At 41.0% G+C, this 22,141-nt stretch overlaps 1 protein-coding gene across 4 annotated transcripts in view; it reads right to left on the reverse strand.

The window, feature by feature from the left end:
• SP3 (Sp3 transcription factor) overlaps positions 1–21,750 on the reverse strand; it is a 36,363-nt gene extending 14,613 nt beyond the window's left edge. Inside the window, exons 1-4 of one of the 4 annotated variants that reach the window (XM_040604494.1) lie at positions 21,506–21,750; positions 21,054–21,178; positions 20,759–20,875; positions 9,057–10,419 (exon numbers count right to left, since the gene is read on the reverse strand). In XM_040604494.1, the coding sequence (XP_040460428.1) occupies positions 9,057–10,419; positions 20,759–20,875; positions 21,054–21,178; positions 21,506–21,512 (1,612 nt within the window). In that variant the 5' untranslated portion in view covers positions 21,513–21,750. Of the gene's footprint in view, positions 1–9,056; positions 10,420–12,904; positions 15,584–20,758; positions 20,876–21,053 lie in introns of those variants that run through there. The other 3 variants (XM_040604493.1, XM_040604492.1, XM_040604495.1) reach the window with 3 other exon arrangements.
• Between the last annotated feature and the right edge of the window lie 391 nt (positions 21,751–22,141).

The following is a 22,141-nucleotide window of genomic DNA, read 5'->3' on the forward strand; positions in this document are numbered from 1 at the left end:
TGAAATCCCATAGTGAATCTGATTGTCTTAACAAGGTCCTCAGCAGCAATGAGCCTGTTGCCCTCCAAGTTGGTTTTACATTAGCGCAAAAGATGAAAGAAAATTCCATCACTGGTTTTGGAGGGAGGAGGGGGCACCACTGTAATTTAGACAACAATAAGAAAATGAAGGAACATAAGAGGTAAACCATGGAGAAGAGAAAAAGGTAAGTCTTTTCCAATGCAATGGAACTGGAGATTATGCAAATTCATGCAGATAGCAATGACTCCACTCTTCTCCCAGGTGTTCCTCTGGGCATGCTCTGTTCTAATTCAGTCTCAACTGACAGAATACTAGGTTTCATACATACTCTGCAAAAAATTGGGCCTAAAAAAATTTTACATAATCCCTAAAATCATTACAAGCTGATGCAAACACTGGAAAATCTGAGGCAGTATTTGTTTTCTACCAACTAAACACAGGCTAAATGAAGGTTACGTTGTTTTTACTACTCTTTTATTTCCACACTTCCAAATTATATACACCCTTACTTCTTAATTAAGTTCAAGACAGTACTAGGTAAGTATGAAAGGGAAAATTCAGACTAAGATACTCTTTCAAACTACCTACAGATTCTGAAAACCATACACTCTCTTCAAGTTCTTGGTGTCTAGCGTGCTAGATTTGTTTTAGGTTTTGCATTCCTCTAAAGGATAGAAACTGGGATCTTGGTGTACAATTTTGTTCCAAAGGTAGTATTTCACAGTGACAGAAATCCCAGATCTGGCTACAATATGAAGCAAGTTTAAGTGTATTTGGCAAATAAAAACAACTAAAATAGTTGTTTAAAGCACTTCAGACAAGAATAACTAAACTGACAGGATGAAACTATACAGATGCAAATGCAGCTTAAACTATTTTTGAGTACTCTTCAACTATAATCTGGTGTGGAGAGAATTCCTGCTGCCCATTGATACAGCCAGGTCATTTACCTACTCCACCATGTATCAGACGAATGCATCAGTTAAGCTCTACATTCTACCTTTATTTGTTTCAACTAGGACTTTAAGAAAACGCTGTTTTCTTCAACTATGACAAAAGTTATTAGTTTACCCAACAGCCATAGAAACAGGGATAAATTGAGAAGGAAGATGCAGTGCAAAAATGCTTCATTTGAGGACTACACCACTATCAATTTTTTTTATGTCTGCCTCTGCAGAATGTCACCTAAAGGCACTCACAGCATTACCTGTAACTGTCTCCAAACTGCAGGCTTCTAGTTTAGCGGCTTTTCCTAGATGTTGAAAGCTACCCTGCCTTTTTACTCAGCTAAGTTTTACAAGTTCCTGATCTGAAAAGCAGAAATATGGCCTTTCAACTGAAAACAGATTTGCAGCATTGCACATACTTGCACACCAGTTTCCTCACAGCATCACAAATTGACTGTCTATAGTTTCCACATCTTGTTATCAGCCATACCTATTAATTTATTTTTCCAAGTAGATGCTTCCCTTCCCACCCCTCCCAAGAAAACAGATGTGAATTCCCGTCTCCCTTCCATCTTCTCTTGTTAATTTTGCTTGCAGTTTTCTCTACAGTGCAACCCACATTTCCTCAGTATCTTGACTCATCTTGCCTTAGTCTCTGGATGTGAGGAAGATGTCCAAATAAAGATGTTCAAATTTCTTAAGACACTATCCTTGTTCATTCCTATCTAACTAAACTTCCTCAACTAAACTATCCAAATTAAACTCTCCCTACTAGCTGGCCACCTGTGCAGGTCCAGCAGACAGGAAACTCAAAAAGGTTAACGATTTCCACTCTGATTTGCCCCCCAAAACATAAATGTGAATTTAGGCATTTTTATTATGTAATAAAATACAAGGCAACAGAAGATACACTACAGAACATCATCTTGGAATACCTGTGAACCTCAACTCAGAAGAAACACTGTAATCTAGTTTCAACAGCTCTAAATCAGACTTTAAGTTTCTGACAAAAACAGTTGTGTACAAGTCTAAGAGCAGGACCTCACAGTACTGAGTATTTAAAGCAGAACAAGAAAAATGATTAAAAATAGAGCTATAGGTATTTTTTTCTTGCAAGAAATGCCACATACTCTATTTCTAAGATAAATCCTATGCGTTATTGTAAGCCAATTATTTAAAAATTTGAATCACTGAAGTACTTAAGGCAGTGCTACCACAACACATATTATGTATCAAAAAAGTTATTTACCCTACAGGAACTGCAGTTCTTTGAGATGTGTTGTCTGTGGATTCTCGAGGTTTTGTATTCTCATGGACAGTAATGCCACAGCATGCCCTTAGATTTTCCTTTTTTCTACTACAGCTGAAAATATAAGAGGGGATAACTAGAAAGGGAGAAGAAGATGGATCACGATCAATACAGAAGAAGCCAGGAACTGCAGAAACAAGTAAGGAAAGCCAGAGGACACAGAATTCTGTGACCAGCAGGGTTAAGTATTCCTACATAAAAGAGTATTAGACTGCTACTAGGGTCAAACAACAGAATTGTCAGCAGTAATTCAGGAAGGCAGAACTGTTAAACAAGTATTTCTGCTCTGTTTATTTAGGTAAAAGCCAAATAATGGTCCTATCACTAGATGAGAATGAAAAGCTTCCCACTGTCAGTAAGTCAGGAAGATGTAAAAACAGCTACTGAAATAAACACTTAATAAATCAACAGATTAGGGTAATTTCCATTCGGTAATTTTAAGAGAAGGCTGAAGAGCTCTCTGCAGTTTTAATGCTGCAAGCCTTTGACCATGTGAATGCTCAGTGAAAACTAGCACTGCGATAATACTGAAAAAGGGTAAACAAAGACTCAAAGAAGTAGGGAAAGAATTAAAGCCACTCAAAATGGGATTATGGGAACAATTAGATTCAAAAGTGTATTTTTTTAATCAATTACAACATCATTGTTGATATAATATACTTGAAAGTTCTGCACAGCAAGTGACTTCTTAGGATACAGTAAAACATTTTGATTAAGAAAAGTGAAGTACAAACATATGCGGAATACATGGATTAAGAACTAGCATGTTTGAATGCAGATTGAGAACTATCATTTCTGCCTGATAAATAATGAGGACATGTCACTGATACCTATTTTCCCCCTTTTGTCCTTAAAATTTACTACCTTTTGAAAAAAAACGTCTTCTACAAGCCGTGAAAGAAACCCATCTACAACCCAGCCTTATCTTCAAGAGGGCAATCACAGCTAGGATCCTGGTGAGCATTCCTGGCATTATGAAAAGACTGCCTTGTCCTTCCTAGAAACTTCAGATAGTTTTTATGAGCGAGATACACTGAGAAGTTAGCTTGAGAGATCAGAACCAAAGTACCTGATCCTGCCAGGAGGTTCAAAAGGCAAAAAAACTGCATAGAACCTGAAACAATGGACCTAAAGTGCTGAGACTGCAGAAAGACAGAAGATGAGTTTCCAGCCTTCTTTTTAAGTTGAAGCCGTACTGGAAATAAAACCCCTTGATTCTTTCACTTCATGGATACTTGCCATACATCCCCACAGGTGTAAGAGTTTTCCTTTTGCTTCAGGAGTATCTTGCAAGAAGGGTATTTGAAAAATTGAAAAAGGAATGAGTACCTGAAACTGGATAATGTATTCTTTTGTGAACATACTGAGGATATCTGAGCCCAAGATAACTCAGGTTAACCTCCTTAACCTTGAGAATCTAAGTTGCATCACCAGACACTAACCGTATCTGACAGAATATTCACTGAAGAATGACATACATACAACAAAGTTTCTGCTCACCACCATGGGCTGTAAGAAAATAAGCTGTTTCTAAACACAGAGCAGAAAAGCACATGAAGTACAGACACAGAGGGAGGATGCAACAGCTCAACCTTGTCAAGAATTTGAAGAAAAAAATGCAATTCTATTCCACAGCAGTAGATATTGCATTAAAAAAACACCAACCAGAGTAGGTAACTAAAGTTATGCAAACTTTTTTACACTTGAAGTAATATAGTTTACTATATGCTGTTCTAAGCAAGATTGCAAAATGCATACAAGCATGATCGTCTAATTCTTCCACAATTTAACTTCCCTTGAAAATTATGAGAAAAGAAGGAATGCAATTTAAGCATGAGCAAACTGTTTACACAAGATTAGTACATAAATAGCTCTAATCTCTGCATTCACTTAAAATTTGCCAGTTTCCAACTTAACTTTTTGTATCAAAAATAAAACACTGGGGAAGTTTTTAACTATAATTACTTTACAACATGCAAACTAAATGCCTCAGGTGTAAATGGGACAGTGCAAGACAGATGTTCTCAAATGAAAATATTTACTTAACATCATTGCTTCAGTTTACTTCATGCATTTCCTAAGACTTTATTTAATGATCAGATTCAATTTCATAATACCATGCCCTTCTCTCAAAAGCTTGGTATAAAGAATGCCTTAGAAGGGAGAGCCGCATACCTGAAATTAAAATCAATAAGATTAAAAACTGGAACTTAAAAAGAAAGAGAAAAAACTAAGTTGTCTAATACTGAAAACCAGCCAAAACTTTTATAAAGTTCTAGATGGCAGAAGAAAGCTGTGCTTTAAGTAGCATTCTCCACTACTTTCCCAGAAGCATTAAAACATTGAAACAACCAGCCCTGCAAGTAGAACTGTAAATGTTCCATTTTTAATTTTGTTTGTTTGGGGGTTTAGACTTTTACCTAACAGATGTCAGGCCAAAGCCCCACAAGATGCCAGCAGATGAAAGATAAGCTGTCACTTGAGCAACTATTTACTTTGAAAATTGTCAGCCAATTTTTTGGCCAAATTTAGAATAGCTGAATTACTTCAGCATGATAAAGACTTCAGGTTATGGCAGGAATGGTATGAAGTCCCCACCACAACCAACCACTCCCACTGTCCATAAGCTGGTATAAGTTGATCAGCAGGCGTGATTGTAAACTTCAGTGGCAGCAGGCCCATGAGTCCACTAAGTAGCTGTGTATACTCCTGCAGAGGAGGAGCTGGGAATAAAGATTCAGAAATTAAACCTTGATTTTGCAGTGGCACATCACGTCAACTCTTGAAAGGAATCCCTTTGACTTTATTCCAACTGTAGACCAACCTGTAAAAGTGTTTGTAGCGCTTTTTATTTTTAAGTAAATGAATCTTCCAGCTGAGTGTTTCCAGGTTGATAAGCAGCAAAGCCCCTTCTTGAGCCAATGCTACCTTCTTTCAGTTCACTCTCTAGTTTCTTCAGATGCTACTGGAATAGCCAAAAGCAGTATTAAAAAAAAAATAATAATGTATCCAGCATCTTATAAAAAGTTAAGCAACCTAGATAAGACCTGGTAAAATTGCCTTTTTTTTCAAGAAATAATCAATCCAAAATTATGATTCAGTACAGCAATAAATTAGCTGAGACACTATTACAATTAGGTTTTGATTGACACTGTTAAGTCTCTTTTGTCTGGACAATGAGTTTAGGGGAAAAAAATAATCCAGTAACTTAATAGTTCTTTAAAATTGACAAAACTTACAGAATCCACCTGAAAACCAAGTCAATACATTTCAGTACCCTGTATTTCTCCAAAAGGAATGCTATTTTATATGAAATGTTTGAAGAAGAAATCTATAAACATGCTAATAAAATTAAATACCTTTCTTGAACAGTTAAGCTGCTAAAAAGTGATGTGAGCCATGTGTGCAGTGGCTCTTTTTGTAACACACACAATGCAGTATTTTATTACAAAATGCCAACAAGAGGAGTAGATTACTAGAGAGCTTTCTCAGGTTTAATTTCCTCTCAAGAACAGATGACTGAAGCCAGAACACAGGTGAGAAAGATACATCTTTGCCCATGTTTAACACCTAGATACTATTTGATCTAGCTTTTCGTTTTGAAAAACAATGCTGAAGAAAGTTTTGGCTATGACTAATCAATACCCTTCCCTGCACCACAAGACAAACACTAAGCACAATGAGGAATATGAAGTCTAATAAACATTCTATGGTAAGCTCAGCCAATGCTTTTCAGAACAAATTCAGTGCAGTGGAAGTCTGCGTATGTCCACCTCGTAAAGCGGACAATTTGGCAGAAGCACAATTACTGGACATTTTTCAAAGAAAACTGTACAGTTACTGGACAAAGCTATTAGCTTTGTATTAGGGTTATGATGACTTTCCATTATGTAAACAAAATGTAGGACCTAGGTAAAGAATTTTTTTCCTCTCACATACTCACAAGAACAGTAAAGATATCCTCTGCGGCTTACTTCAGAAGTGAGGTTTGGAAGAACACCTCTCACACAATGGGCTGTACCTACCAAAATCTAAAACCTAACACACAGTCATCACAGCTACACAGCTAACACAGCAATCTATGTATTTGGACCCATCTCTGACCCAAGACTAGGAATATGTTATTTTTATTTTTGCCTCAGGTAGAAAAGTTTTGCTAAATGAAAACAGGAAATACAACCCAACTGTATTTGTTATGAAAGGAAGTGCATTATCTGGGTTGGGGCGAGAAAATACAGGGAAACCCTTCTTACCTTGCCTACCTCTCAGCCTTTAGCTTTTAACTTCTCTCATTCTGCTGTCCCTTCCACATACCTTCCTCTTTCAGTTTAAGACTAAACTGTTTTTCCTCATTTGCAGATCAGAAGAGCAATGTATCTTTGACTGCAAAAGATTTTCCTATAATTTCATTATCTGCTTCCAACTGCATAATTATTGTTCAACCTGAAGAAAGGGTGCCATACCATATTGTAAGGGGTTATAAATAAAAAGGGGAGGAACATCACTGAAAAAGATTCTTTCAGACAACTTCTATATAGACAAAATAGGAGATGCATATGGAAAAGACACTGAAGGTCAATCAAGAAAATTCAGTCTGATTCTGTTAGTTAGAAGCAGTTTCACATTGATCATTACTTTGGAAAAGTGAGGTTTTTTGTAACATAAAGGAGGGACCAATTAAATTCTCCCCAAATCTAGGGGATGGCAGTTTTAATACCTTCCAGTCCATTTACTACTCCTAGACAAGTAGGAAAAATGTCACTATAAATCTCCACCCTATCTTTAATACAACCAGGTGTTTATAGCTATTCATTTCAGGCAATAGTTTCTGATATTAATCTACTGCTTCTGCCTATTTAATCACACTTCATATATTCCATTTACTCTCTTCCCTTCCCATGTGAAACTCCTCACAGGAAAATACAGTTAAGGAATGCCTGATGGAACTCCCTTGCATTTTATTATGAACCACCATTAAAATACTCTCAAGGACCATCAACAGACAAACTAATACACACAACAAGCTCAACTTCTTTTTCATGCATCTTATCTTTTGGTTCTTCTCTCCTTTTCCCTTCCTTCTTTCTTCTTAAGTTTCTGCTATGCTACTCCACAAGCAATAAAATCAGTTACATGATCCTACACCAAATATAAATCTCAGAAATAAGAAGCTCTCAATCTCTTATTTCACATTAGCCTCAGGGCCCTTTTTCCAAGAGTTAGATTCTGTATGTGAGTTTAGCTGTATTATCATGTACAATACATGCTTTTTGTTACTGATGTCTATGTCTACCTAATGATGTCCTCATAGGTAACAACACGTGATGGAAACAAACCCAGATGTTCTGTGGTCACTGGAAATAAAAAATTTAAAAATCCAGACTACTCAGCAGAGCAAATGCTGTGAGCAGCAACTCATCTGTTTGGTGCGCATGTTGCCTACAAGCCAATGAAGAACAGGCTTATCTAGATCTAGGTCTGGGTAACTTTGCCTTGGTTAAGTCCTAATACAGAAGTAACTTCCAAAACAAAATTAACTAAAAAACCATCCCAGATTATTTTAAATTCAAAAGGGAAAGCAAGCTTCCTGACATAGAATATACCAGGATCAATATCTAAGTAAGTATCATAATCAGTAGGCTTTTGAAACAAACCCAATTCAGCAGCTCCTCTAGGCATTTTCACTTAACATTGCATTCTTCTTAAATGCTTAAATAGGCATACAATACAAAACATTTATGTTTTACTTAAACATTTATGCTTCAGTATCTTAATGAACCAGAGCCTTGGATCCCATGATTATAGTAAAGCAGTCAGTCCCAAGCTAATTTTTTCAACAGATCCTTCCCAAATCACCTCTACCGCTCACTCAGCCTCTTCTACTTAGCCTGGGCACAACCCAACAATGATGAGATTAAATGGCTTCTGGTACAGCAAAACGTCCTGAACCTCAATCACCCCTTACTCTTTCTTTTAGGTAGCTACGCCCTGAAATTTAGAATGCATTGTATCAAATTTACCAAAAATAAACAGGCACATTTATTTTTTCTTACACTAAGAAACACCTACTTTAAGAAAACTGCCTTTCTTCTCTGCTTACAGAGATAAAACACACTGTGAAGTTTATCATTAACAGTAGTACATTCTGAAACGCAATGTAATTAAGTAGTACTGGAAATTCACATATGTTCTTAAGCACAGCCTCCATTTTGATATTTACATGCTCGTTTCACTTATGCATTTTGTACATTGTAGTTACACTGATATTAAATCAGTCGGAAACAAAACAGCAGATGAATACCACCTCAGGGGGCCTGAACATCTTCAGAGGGAAAAAAATGGTATCAACAGAAATATTTGTATTTTCCATGAAAACTTCATCTATTCAGAACTGGGAACAATGAGGTAATGCTAATGATACTGCTGCCTTAGAAGACTGGTAGTTGATAGATTTCCCCCTTCTCTATTTAGTATGCAGATCTTCTGCATGGTAAGACTTATAAGTGCTGATAAACACTGTACTAGAAGTGCTGTTAACTAATATGACCAGTTGGGAGTTACAGGAGCTTACACTAAAAGAAGTGAGGTGGGACTATGTTTTACCATTACAGTGGTTTCTAATGCAATAGTAGTTCAAAATAAAATCTATCATCACTATGTTTAACCCCCTGTATTTTGTAGGCTTCCACAGCAAGACAATAATGTTACAATTATCACTAAACCAACTACATGCAATAATGAAACAAAGTTTTCTGCAAAAAAATGAATAAAATAAATACCTGCAGGACTGCCAGCATTTTCTCCTTGATGCAGCTGAATACCAGCAGAATCTATAGAGTTTACTGTAACTGTCTGTAGATTTGGCAATTGAGCAGTGCTTAGACTAACTGGAGTTGACGTCAACGCCCCACCTGCTGCAACTTGACCAAGAGTGAGAGTCTGCACAGGGGTTAGAGTTATTTGTTGACCAGGTGCATTCTGAATTTGCAAGTTCTGCAAGTTCTGAACTCCTTGCACTTGAAATGTCTGCCAGGTTATCTGCCCAGAAGGGGTCACTGTTTGTGCCTGAATTAAAAAAGTTCCAGGATTCAGCTGCAGTTGAAGGTTTTGAAGAGCCTGATGAGATACGCTTTGACTTGCTTGCACACCATGGATTGTCTGTTGCGCAATACCTTGTACAATCTGGGCTTGACTGGTTGGCTGCTGAGACTCTTGAAGCTGTATGTGTTGTACAATTGGCTGTGCTGTGGAGACCTGAATATTCTGAGCCTGTGTGTCATCAGAGACTGATGTCTGGATGTAATTTCCCTGAAGATCAGAACTATGAACTTGACCACTAGTTGTGGTCAAGTTGTTTGCATTTTGTTCCAATATACTTGAACTGTCTATGGTAACGGGCAATTGTGATGAAGATGATGTTGGCACAAATAAGTCATTATCAGTGGCGGTTTCTGTAATTTCAGGAGAAACTTGCTCACCAGTCCTTTCAGAAGTATCTGAACTATCCATGGCCTGTCCAGTATTTATCAAGTGCCCATCTGCATTAATGCCTGCTGTCATGGTTTGAGAACCACTGCCAAGTCCCAGAGAATCTAGATCAACACTATTGATGGGTACAAAAGTAATATTTCCTGGCAGTCCAAGAGGGACATTAGCAACAACTTGTGCTTGGCCAGGGAAAGATGAACCACCAATTGCGACTCCCTGAACCTGGACTTGACCAGATTGTGATAAGATATTCTGAATATTAGCTGAAGGTGTTCCAGAGGCAATGATGGCTTGATTAGAGCCAGGAATGATCTGAATTTGACCAGATTCTTGATTTATACTGCTATTATCAGAAGAGGCTGCAAAGCCAAGTTGAACCTGTTGACCATCCGCTGTCTGGATCTGGGGTATTACTTGGTATTGTACGTTAGACACTGTACCATTCGACGAATCTGATCCTGGTGCAACAGAAAAGATTTGTTGATTTTGCAAACTCTGAATAGGAAGGACATACTGCCCACTTGAAGTTACTGTGGCAGCACCTGGAATCTGTACTATATTACCAGCTTCATCCTTTATAGTGGCAGGAGCTGCAGACAAGACCTCCCATCTATTTGGAGTTGCTGTTAATTGCACAGAAGCCAAATCCCCTGTCTGAATAAAAAGAAAAAAGACAAGAGAAAATTAAAATGAGACATATAGACTATATGCTAGAACAGTCATGCAATTCAACGCTAGAGATTGATGTACTACTGGAAAACATGCAGTGGAGCCCATATGAACAGCAGCAACTGGATTAGAAATATGAAATACGGATTTTGTAAGTGAGCTAACGCCTAAGTCAGGGTAACCAACCTGTGGGTTGAGAGCTGCATGTTGCTCACAAGCAGGTCAAATGCAGCTCCTGTGCCATGGCTACGTCAGGTGACCAGCAGCAGGGTTATTCTGGTGTGGGGGCTGCTGGGTAATCCAAATCCCTGGTAGTGGGAAGAAGGGAGCTGGCAGAGGCTGCTGGAGCTCTCATTACCAGGTTACCCTGAAACTCAGTTATGCTCTTTACCTAGCCTGGCACCTATCGCACAGAAGTGGAGGAATCGCCATGAAGTTAGTGTCACCTGTATCTCCTGGAGCTCCACTGCCTTTTGACTCATATATGGTATAGATATGTAGTGACTCTCAGCAGTACAGAGAGTGTTAAGAGGTCACTTAGTCACACAGTTGGAAAGACTGGATACCTCAGTTTAAGTTACACATAATACAAAGTCCTAGTATTTATAAGCTTATATGAGTTACTGTTTCACTACAGAAGATGACCTCTAAACAAAGGATTTTTACACAGTTGTATTAGTCATACGTACCTGGGGGGTGGGGGGGTGGGGGGTCAGGAATCTATCTTCATTAAGTTGGAACAATAGAAAAGGTCAATGTTTCAGAATAGACCCCCCAGACGGTTAAAGATTAAAGAATCTAAGGACTGATGTAGTATGCTTGTTTCTTATTCAGTAAAGAAAAGGTAAATTGCACTTACCTTTCTTTACCAAAGCAAGCTTTTTCAGAATAGAGTGTTAAGAATTAGATTTAACATCTTCCAATGCTTAGCACAGATTTGTGTAGTCAGCCAACCTCGTACTGTAAATAACCATCAATCTAAAAAAGATGTAGTTAAGTTTCTCCTTATCTGTTTAACGGCACTACAGTAAACCAATGGAATACTTGATATAAACTTGATATTTAGCAACAATTAAGTAACTTGTCTTACAACTCATTCAGCTCTGTGAAACAGATTTGGCTCTTTGGCAGAGTCCACAGGACACACGAAAAAGCTCTAGTTTGTCCTTCTGCACTGATCCTGTGATCACTCCTGGCAGGGAAGTTACAGGAGCATATCGCAGCCTCCTTCTGATGCTGCACTCTGCACTCTGACTTCCTTTAGAATAAAACCTGGATATGCAAAATACAGCACACAGCTTATTCTTCCCTAACATGGCATTGAGACGTAACCAGCCTGAATGAATCCATCCTGAGGCATGCATTTGAGTGAATTCAGTTCACAGTGTAGGCTGGGACTTTGCTAGTTTCACTTTCCTTTTAGGAACTGTGACATGAAAATGTTTACACGTACAAGAAAAATACTCTTTTTAAGTCTGAGTACTTAATTAGAAAAAGTTTTACTGTGCTTGGCAAGCTTCATTTCCAATAAGGAAACACATACCTTGGTTCTAAATTCCTCTCAAAAGCTGTACAAATAAAAATTGCAAATAAAAAAAGCATGCTAGCCTTCTTTTGCCCTCAAAGATATAATCTTTCAGATAGAGTTTATTAGTGAATAGATACAGCATCACCAAAACAAAACAAATTGTATGGCCTTAATGCTTCAAGGATCAGAAAGATAAAAAGGAGTAACAGTAATTCCATTTTATTATTTTCTTTTCCTCTTTAGCCTTTCGATTTAAATAACATATTTAAATCCTTCAGTCTTTCAATCTTATAATTTATGAGATTAGAAAAAAATGCAATATTCCATATCATACCATCTTACCTAGTAAAAGGCAAAAAATTCCATTCTCCACTGCTACCACATTAGCTTTAGACACTTGTGTTTAATGTTGTTTACACATAAGTACTGGTTGCTGAAATGCTGCTAAGAAAGTTCGTTAAGTACTCAATTCACTAGTATATAAATACTTATTAACTGAAGGTTTTATAAAGTATCAAAAGACCCATAAAAGTCATGGGCAAACATCAATCAGAAAATACCAAAAGCAAAAATGTGATTGTTGTATGCTTAATGTGTGTCATTATAAATGTATAATATAATTTGCTGATAGTATCTGTTAGAACAAGAGAGAAATTGAAAGTAATGGGAACCATTACAAGTCTGATGTAATTTCTCACTGATTTAAGACTATGTACAAGCAAATGCTGAATGTTTAGGTTATACCTGGACTGACCTAATATGCAATAGTATGTCTACTCATACATACATGAGTATCCTCCACAGAAATAGGTCAAAGGTAACCTGTCTCCTTCATGATAGACCTACATGATTATTGTCCTCCCTCCCCAAACACATGTTGATTTCCATATTGCCACTCAATGGCTTTTGCCCTTTTCATGTCAGACACCCATCTCTCCTCACCTTTTTATGATCTAATGACATCTTCCCTCAAATCATGCCTTGTAAGGGTTTTAGCTCAACAGACCATTCTTTTAGTACATGCACTTGCCAGTCCATGGAGAAGTTCAGGGTAGTCATGCATGTGGATATGAAGCTATTGCTACACATGGTACGTGAAATGCCTGTTACTCACATGTTGCTCTTACAGCTGGCTGTATCAGACACTACCAGATGAATCATGAGAAGGGAGGGGCAAAAAGAGGGTGAGTCTTCCAAGAAGCTATCTGGCAGCTATCAAAATTACTAGTATTAAAGCATGAAAACCCCTGTATGGTAATGAATATTTGAAGATGGTCTCAACCTAAACTGCTCATCAACCTGTCATAACAAGCTTGACTGTTACACTCTTTCTCAAAGTCTGCTGAGCTAGTAGGACATTTCTTAGACTCCTTTTCCTACTAAAACAAGCAGTAACCTTTCGCTGTGTCCTCAAGCAATTAAGCATTGCTGTAGCAACTCGAAGTTCTACCACTGATGTACAAGCAGCAACATCTACAGCCCACTCACTCACTGATCTTTAAAGCACAGTTGTAGTAGACCAGAGTTTGTTTGCTGTCTCCCAGCCATCTGTGAAAAATACTTAAGAGGTCAGAGATAAAGCAACAGCTATTTTCCTTATCAACTGATACTCAGACAACAGTTAGTTGGAAACTGCTCCTTTAAGAAATGGCTTAACGGTTGCAATCCAAAGGCTCTGTGTCAAGAGGAGGGGACAAAGATCTGAGGAAAGTTCAGCTTTAGCAGTACTCAGCCAAGGAGGACAGAACAGGAAGCAATGAGGAATTCACTGGAAGCAGTATCAGGAAACAAGAGAGACGGGAACAAAGCAAAGAGAGTAGCTGGCACAAGGCATGGGAAGAATTAAAATCAAATGATACCACCACCTGAAGAACAGTCAAGTACCACCAAAGAGTGGAAACAACCACCTCTCTTCAGCCTGTCTTTTGATTCTTTAGCAGGCTTTGTATAATTTCCAGTGGGTAAAATAAGAAGATCTCTCTAAGCCAAAATTCCCATCCCTGAAGAATAAGGGGTCATGATAAATAAAAAATGTAGTAATTGTCTTTTTCACTTTATTCAGAGAAAATTAAAGCAACATTAAGTCAAATGTGGAAGGCTATAAGAAGAATGCATACAGAAGATAAAATACCTTTAAAAAGTGATCTAAACCATATTGAGGGATGAGACTTGGGTTGAAAAAAATAAAACATCCTTCACCAAAGCAAAACAGGAAAGGGGAGAAACACCCCTGGAAGAACTGGTGTATGTTGTAGGCACCTACATTTCAACATGCCAGATGTGATCAACTGGACACATGCTATTACCCATCAGTATTTTATTGCTAAAGAACCACCACACGTTTATCTGTGCTGGTCTATTGTGGACTGCTTTTTGCTGCACTTTTCAGAAAGTCACTTTTGCCCCATTTAGTCCTGGAGCAAAAGCATCAGCAAAACAAGCAGAGGTGGCCAGATAATGAGTCACGAGCTCTAAACATTTAAAAATCACATACCTAATGAAGAAGATTGGCCAGTGTCTCATCCAAATTGTTGTTTTATGAAAGAGTTAGGGCTCTAATGCATGAGTTTAATACCATGTGTTTACTAAGCTACAGTAAACTATCTGTGCATTCTTAGGTCATTACAGATGTAAGATAAAATGCACTTGCTTCAACTCTCTCATTAAGGTATGAGCTAATACATTCTATCTTGTATTTGCCACAAGTTAAAAACATGTTCAAGATCAGTCACTGTGGTTCAGATGACACAAAGCTGCTTGTTAAGGCAAATTAACTCTGTTGCATGTTTCAGTCCTCTGCCAATGAAGCCACATAATTCAGAGAAATACACTTGCCCAAATCAAAAGTTTAGAGAGAATCAAAGAATGTTTCAGGTAAAAAGTATTACCTGGGGCTGCTTAAAATGTTATTTTACAAGACAATTCCAATCCAGTGAAATATATCTAAAATTTAGTTGTGTCTCATTTAAGGATTAATGTCTACATCTTTTTGCTTGAGATGGACAACTGGACCCAAAACTTTAATAGCTTGTTTTTAATCAGAAGTTCAGAACATGTCTATAAATTAAGACTATAAAACATCCCTGACATTAGTAGAAACAAGAAAGATGCAATATTAAGGAATGAGACATGAAAACAAGGGGGCATTTTTAACTGTATTGTATGTAACTTCATTTATTAATTATTAATCTATATATGTGTATTAATCTCCATATAACTGCATACCAAACTATAATTCTGCATAGAGGTTTCTGTGAAATGGTTCATTTTCCTTGTGCCTTCAAGTCAGGTGCAGAAGGCTCTACCAAATCATCAAGAAGGACAAGAAAGAGAACCTGGGGCCAGTCAGCCTCAACTTGATCTTTGGGAAGGCAATGGAGCAAATAACCTTGAAAATAACCTCCAAATACTCTTGGGAAAAAAAAAAAGAAAAGAAAAAAAAGATGGTGATCAAAAGCAGTCAGCCTAGACTTGGGAAGGAGAAATAATGCTTATTTAACTAACCTGACAACCTTCTATGATGAGATGACTGACTTGGTAGATGGGGTTAGACAGGGGCTATTATTTACTACTACTTTAGTCAGGCTTTTGAACCTGCCCCCATAACATAAGAAGAAATTTTTTTTTTTTTTTTTTTTTACAGTAAGGGTGATCAAACACTGGAACAGGCTGCCCAGAGAGGTTGTGGAATTCTCCATCCTTGGAGATACTCAAAACCCACAAGACAAAGTCCTGAGCAACCTGCTCTTGTTGATCGTGCTTTGAGCAAGGGGGTTAGACCAGACAATCTCCAGAGATTCTTACTAGCCTCAGCTGTTCCATGGTATCTTACACTTACTAGTGTTTAAATATCAGAAAGAGAACTTTTTGGTTTATGCTGTCTTTACATACGTAAGTGTTTTAAAACATGTATTTTCTTACTTTCTCTAAAACTGTAACAAGAAATGAAACAGAAATTTTTAAGGACATTCTTAAAGCACCTGTAAAAGAACTTCTACACTTGGTTCTGATCCAGCCCTAGGAAGACATAATTGGAATGCAAAAATCAAAGAACATTTTAAAAGGTGAGCTTCTGGACAGCAGCAGGAAAAATATACTTAGGCACTACATTCAACCTGAAACTTCTCTGTTCTGCAAAAGTATAAAACAGAGAAGCAAGACAATACCAGGCAGACTTTTCTATGGTGGCTGAACACACTCTGGTGCATCTGTTCACATCCAGAACTGTAGCATCAGGAAGCTGTATTATCATCCATAAAGGAGAAAAAAGATGTCAGAGTAACTTTGAGCTTCCTCAAAACCATCATACAGGCCAGAGAACTGAGAAGTATGGACAACCCTGACACATGGCATTCATCCATATTTTTGCCTAGCAGAAAACATGGAATTTAAAATGCCTTCATACTTCTCTGTCCTATCAGCACTATTACCATTTCCACCTAAACTGAGGTTAAGCTACTTGCATCTCAGATGGTTGAAGCACTGTTCTGAAGCATAAACAAACTGGAATCCCACATTTTCATTAAGTTCCGTGAAGCACTGAAACTAAATTCTAAAGCTCCAGATATGCCAAAGTAGTTTTACAACACTCAACCTTTATTTGTAAAAGATACAAATGCTTTGTCTACAGCAGAGAAACGATACTCATCTTCCCCGCGCATTGCTAATTATTAACTTCTCCAAATGTTTTCCACATATTGTTGGTAAGCAATATTCATTCCCCCCTGCTTTTTTTGCACTTTTTTTTTTTTTAAGACTAAAGAATCAGTGCAGCCTGCAGTGCACTAGATGCAACTACATACTACAACTGGGGCAGTCACTTCTGACAGTTCCCATTCTTCGGCTTTCTCAGCCAGCCTGCCACTTTTCACAATTCACCCGCCTTCCAGCCCTCCCACCCCATCCTCACATCAGTCTTGCACTGTATCCTCACCTATGCAAGTCATGCCCAGCACAAGAATGGCCCCTGGAGCATGATAGTTAAGACAGTGTCTTTAGCTTTGCGTTGCAATGAAGAGAACATAAACAACTGATTATCATCTCAAGTTTGTAGCTTCTTAAACAGTCATCTGACCATGAGACAACCGTACAACTGACCATCAAGACTCTGACATAAATTTCAGAATCGTCCTCTTCTGTCTTCTCCCCTACGCACAGCTCTGCCATCTTCTGCTTTGCTTCTTTTTACCAAATGCTAAAATCTTTGCTGATGTTTAAACTGGAATGAAACTATAGAATATTTATGACTAGACGAAAAAGAATCCTAAATATGAAACTTTAAAGTAGAATTATTAGTCAATGGCAAACAATGAAAAAGCAAGACCCAAACTAAAACTTCTCAGACTTTAAATTCCCAAGAGAGAGAAAGCCATCCAGAGAAGTCAAAACATACGAGCAGTCATTCTAGGTCATATCATCCCAGCAAGGCTTTAACACATACCATCTGGCAGCAATATTCAAGGGGAAGTTTCCATGGCAAGTGTTTGAACCAACCATGGATGCAGCAGTATGGCAACTGAGGAAAAGATTCTCAGCTAAGGAAGCCATAAACTCAAGGCCACCTACATTAAAACCAAACACCAGCAGGCAAAACACAAAGCACCTGTCAGATAATTGTAGGCAAATAAATCACTGTGTCAAAGCCTAAGCTAAAAGACTGCAATCTCCATCAACATACATAGATGACATCAGCAGTAATGGCTGCTAGTACTTTGTCATCCAAAAGTAAATACAGCTCTAACCAGAATCCAGAGCCAAGCTGAAAACCTTGTGGACTACAGGCAGCCCGCCCAGTTCATTGACAGGATGGAAGGGAGGAGAGGGCTGAGTTTAGTTGTCAACAGCCTTTTTCGCTTGCTTTCCATACCAAGCAGTTGCCACTTTAATTACTCTTTTTATTTTCACACTAATACTTTCAGTGGCATAAAGTGGCATCCACTCCAACAGCAGGCTTGCATTCAGATACCAACACAGAATCATAGAATAATTTCAGTTGGGAAGGACCTCTGAAGGTCATTTGACCCAACCCCTGGGCTAAAAGCAGGGCCAACTAGATTGGAGCAAACACAATCAGATTTGCTCCAGCTCTTCCCCAAATCCCAGACATGCAATATTCCCTGTGTTCCTATGGGAGTTTTGTTGTTGCTGTTGCTTTTAAATCATACTGCTGGTCCTTGGGGAGCAGCTGCAGCATACCATTTCAGCCAGGAGAGCAATATGCAATAACTGGCTAGCCTAGTATACTGGCTCCATCCCTGCCAGTTCCTACCAAGCAAATGTCAGTAAAGCATTAACAAAATAACCCGAAAAACACAGCATCACTACCCCTATACATGCAAGCTCTTCAAAGGCTTCTAAAAGGAAATGCCTAGTTTAACTTCTACTATCCATTTATATGGATTGAGAGTTCTACCAGACGTTCAGCAGTCAGAACTGCAATCTGGGTATAGAAGATACTGGGATAGGGCTGCCTCCCCATCACTGCATTAGGCACCATCACTCATACACAAATATCACACTGATTCATCTATACTCCTGAGAAAGGGATAAGCATCACAAACGCCAGGAAGACAACATGCCTGTGTCCAAGCATATAGATTTCATTTTCCATATGAGTTATGAGGTACTTCCAATTTAAACCTTTTTAGTTCTCCTTCCTTCTTCCACCCCCCGATAAGATACACTAACAGGACCAGAAAAAAAAATATCTTTATTGCACTAAATCCCTTTTGGCATTCTGTTTTTCACAAGGAATATATTTCGGGACTTAAGTCCTTTCCCTCCCTTTATTAAGGTCATCTTAACTCCAGTGTCTAGTTCAGCTACTGTAAGTATCTTCTAAAATTTATATTTAGTTTCCACCCTAAATACTCTGAATCATTCAAGAGCTATGTTGTAAGAGTGTAAAAATTACCAGAATGCTATAAGCTAACTCACAGCAGATATGTAGGAGGGGCCTATCTGTATGTATGAAAAGTAGTGAGTGAGTTTATATTCATATTCTGTTTTAACTAAGATTTTGGCTTCTCTTGAATTGCTTCTGCCTTGCCCTGAAAAGCCCCTTATAAATAAACATTACAACAGATGAATTTAACAGTAATAAAGAAGTTCCATTTCAAAATCACTTTGTCCATTTTGAACTATCAAGAACCATTTGTCCTGTACTAGCACCCAAGTACCCTGTCAGACCTAGCAATGCTCATGCTCGGTGACCAACCCATCCACAAGATGCACAATTCCAGCTTTAAAGAAGAACCTTAAGGCAGAAATAGGAAAGCAAGCTATCATTTAAGCATTGTTCATTTCTCAGTACGTATGTTTATGCAAGAGACAGATCCAACATTCCAATTTTCAGCACTGTATGTATCTGGTATTATCAATGAAATCTTAGAGGTATCAGGCATTTAATGTCTGGAAAGATTTTTAAAAACATACTGCTTAATAAATGTGTTCCGCAAAAAAGACACTTGAAAGGGGGTCAGAATCTTAATATATTTTCGAGCTCTGTCATTAGTCTGCAACCTGCTGTGTGACCTTAGACAACTATTTCGCTTCAGCTTCCCTTTATGTAAAGTAAGATGAAATGTACAGACGCAAAGTATTTTAAAGTTTAGCAGTCAAGTATTTAGTGAACTTAACATTAACCTTTTGACACTTGTTAAAAAGCTTGCCAAAGCCACTTTGTCCACCAGTGCAATGCTTTGCATTTTTTCTTTCTATTTGCAGAATCCTAAAAGCATACAAGGTAGTTGTACAGGAAATTTAAAAACCAAGATTTACAAACAAACAAACAAACAAAAAACAGGGTGGTTTTGCTCATTTCAAAACTTTTTTGCAAAAATACATCAATAAATAGAGATGTAGATGTAATATATGTGCTCTCCCGAGGACCAAGGCCAAAAAAGACTTCATCTAAGACTAAGGCCAAAAAAAGACTTCATCATGTCATTTTAAAAGACATTTTGGAACTCTCTTTTAATATACCGATATTTTTAGGTATCAGTTATTTAGAAACGCACCATCTCTTAATTTTATGAGCATATGTCAACAAGAGAGTTTAGCTAGACCGATTAAGGAACATGTGAGCTTCCATTAGGCTTTTGTTATGGAGATTGTTAAACTAGCTTCAACAAGAATACATTTCTAGTCTGCAAGATCCATCTCATCACACAAGGTCACAAGGTCATCAAGGCTCCTTTCAGAGCCGACAGCACATGAGAGAGGACAGAAATTAGGTTTGCAATACCAGGGACTGCACGATAACTGCACCTAGAAAAAACAGCGTCGACAGAGGAAGCAGCTTTCCACCACCGCGTTCGCTCCTAAACAGCCATTTTACTTCTAACTACATCCTTCCCTACAGCCAGCCTTCATTTTGTGTTCCTGCCTGGGTGCGCAGCTCCAGGCTGGGAGCTAAGGAGAGGATACCGGGGGTGTGCTCAGGTGGAGGTGAGATGCCTCCCAGCCTCGCCGGGTGCCGAGCGAGCCGCTCCGGTGCCAGAGCCGGGGGAGGGAGGTTTCCCGCCTCCCCCCCGTTTTTGAAAGTAAATGAAGGCGCCGCTCCCAATGGCGGGGGAGGGGGGAGCTAGGCTCCCTCCTCCTCCCGGGAGCCCGGCTCCTCCTGGAGAGGCAGGGGAGCCCGGGGACCCCTCTCCTGGCAGGTCGGCCCTGCTATCGTCCCTCCCCCCGGGCGGGCAGTGCCGCGTGTCCCGTCCCTCCCCCCGGGCGGGCGGGCTGGCTGGCTGTGCTGTCTCTCCCCCCGGCAGGCCGTGCGAGAGCGGCGGGGCGGGCACTCACCGCTCCGGCAGAGTGAGAGGCAGCGGCGGCGGCGGCGGCCTCATCCTCCTCCGGCGACGGCGGGCCGATCTTGCTGCAGGTGGCCGCCAGCAGAGCGAGCGGTGACGGCTGAGCGTCCTACCCACAATGGGCGGGTTCAGGGAGAGAAAGTGGGTGGCGGTTAGTGCGGGACAGCGACCGGGCTCCTCGCAGACGCGCACACAGGAAGCGGCGGCGGCGGCACCGGCTCCCGCACCCGCTCACAACGTGTCACCCGGGGGAGGGGGGGAAGGGGCCCGGCCGGGCCTGCGCTTACCTGGGGGGCGGCCGCCCCGGCGGAGGCCGAGGCGGCGCCGTTGCCGTGCTGGAGATATTCGCTGTGGCTGCTGCTGTCCACGTCTAAGGCAGCCATTTCCTCTTGTTTCACGGGCTTCTCGGGAGCTGCGGGCACAGCGGGGAGGGGGAGGGGAGAGTCACTGACGGGAGCGATCACCCCCCTCCCTCTCCCTCCCTCCCTCCCTCCCCCCCCCCCTAACCCCAGCGCTCCCCCCGCCCTCCCGCACGGAGCCCTCCTCCTCCTCCTCCTCCTCCTCCCCGTGCTGCTGCCCCTGCCCCTCTTCTCCCTCCTCCCCCTGCTCCTCCTGCTGCTGCTCTCAGTGCCGCTCTCGCCTCGCTCGCACACGGACGCTCCGGGGCCGGAGCGGGGACGCGCAGGGCCGGAGCAGGAGCAGGGAGCCCCGCGGGGCGGTTCGGTCGGTGCGTACGTACCGGTCATGGTGTGAGTGCGAGCGGCCGGCTGGCTGGCTGGGCGGGAGGCAGGCAGGCAGGCTGGCTGGCTCGCACACAGGCCCTGCTGGCTGGGGCTAGGCGGCTGCCGCCGGGGACATGCTTATTGTGCTCACGGGCTGAAGCGGCGGCGGCGGCCCGAGCCTACTCCGGGGTTTTTTTTCCTATTTTGATTGACGGTGCGGGAAAGCCGAAAGGTGGGGCTTGCAGCGGGAGAGGGGGCCCGGCCGACACCGCCGCCCGCCCGCCCGCCTGCCAGCCCGGAACTCCCGCCTACGCCCGCGCGCGCGCGCGCTCATTGGCTGCGCCTCGCCGCCGCCGTCGCTCGCACTGGCCGCCGGGCCTGCCAGTCACCCGCCAGGGGCGGTGGGGGCGCCCCATGCCGAGGCGGCTTCCTGTTTGCCAGGGCTTGTGCGAGGAACAATGAGCGGGACCCGCCGAGAGCCCGCGGCCTGCTCGGGCCCGAGCCCGCGCGGCCCCCGCGCCGCGGGGAGGCGGCCCAGCCGCCGCGCTACCCCGCCGCCGCCACTGCGCCGGGGCGACGCTGTCGCCGGGGCCTGGCCGCCCGCCCGCGCCGCAGGGGTCAGCGCAGAGGCACAGCTGCGCGGCGGCACGCTC

The sequence above is a fragment of the Falco naumanni genome, chromosome 8, assembly GCF_017639655.2.
Source record: "Falco naumanni isolate bFalNau1 chromosome 8, bFalNau1.pat, whole genome shotgun sequence".
NCBI classification, from domain to species: Eukaryota; Metazoa; Chordata; class Aves; order Falconiformes; family Falconidae; genus Falco; species Falco naumanni.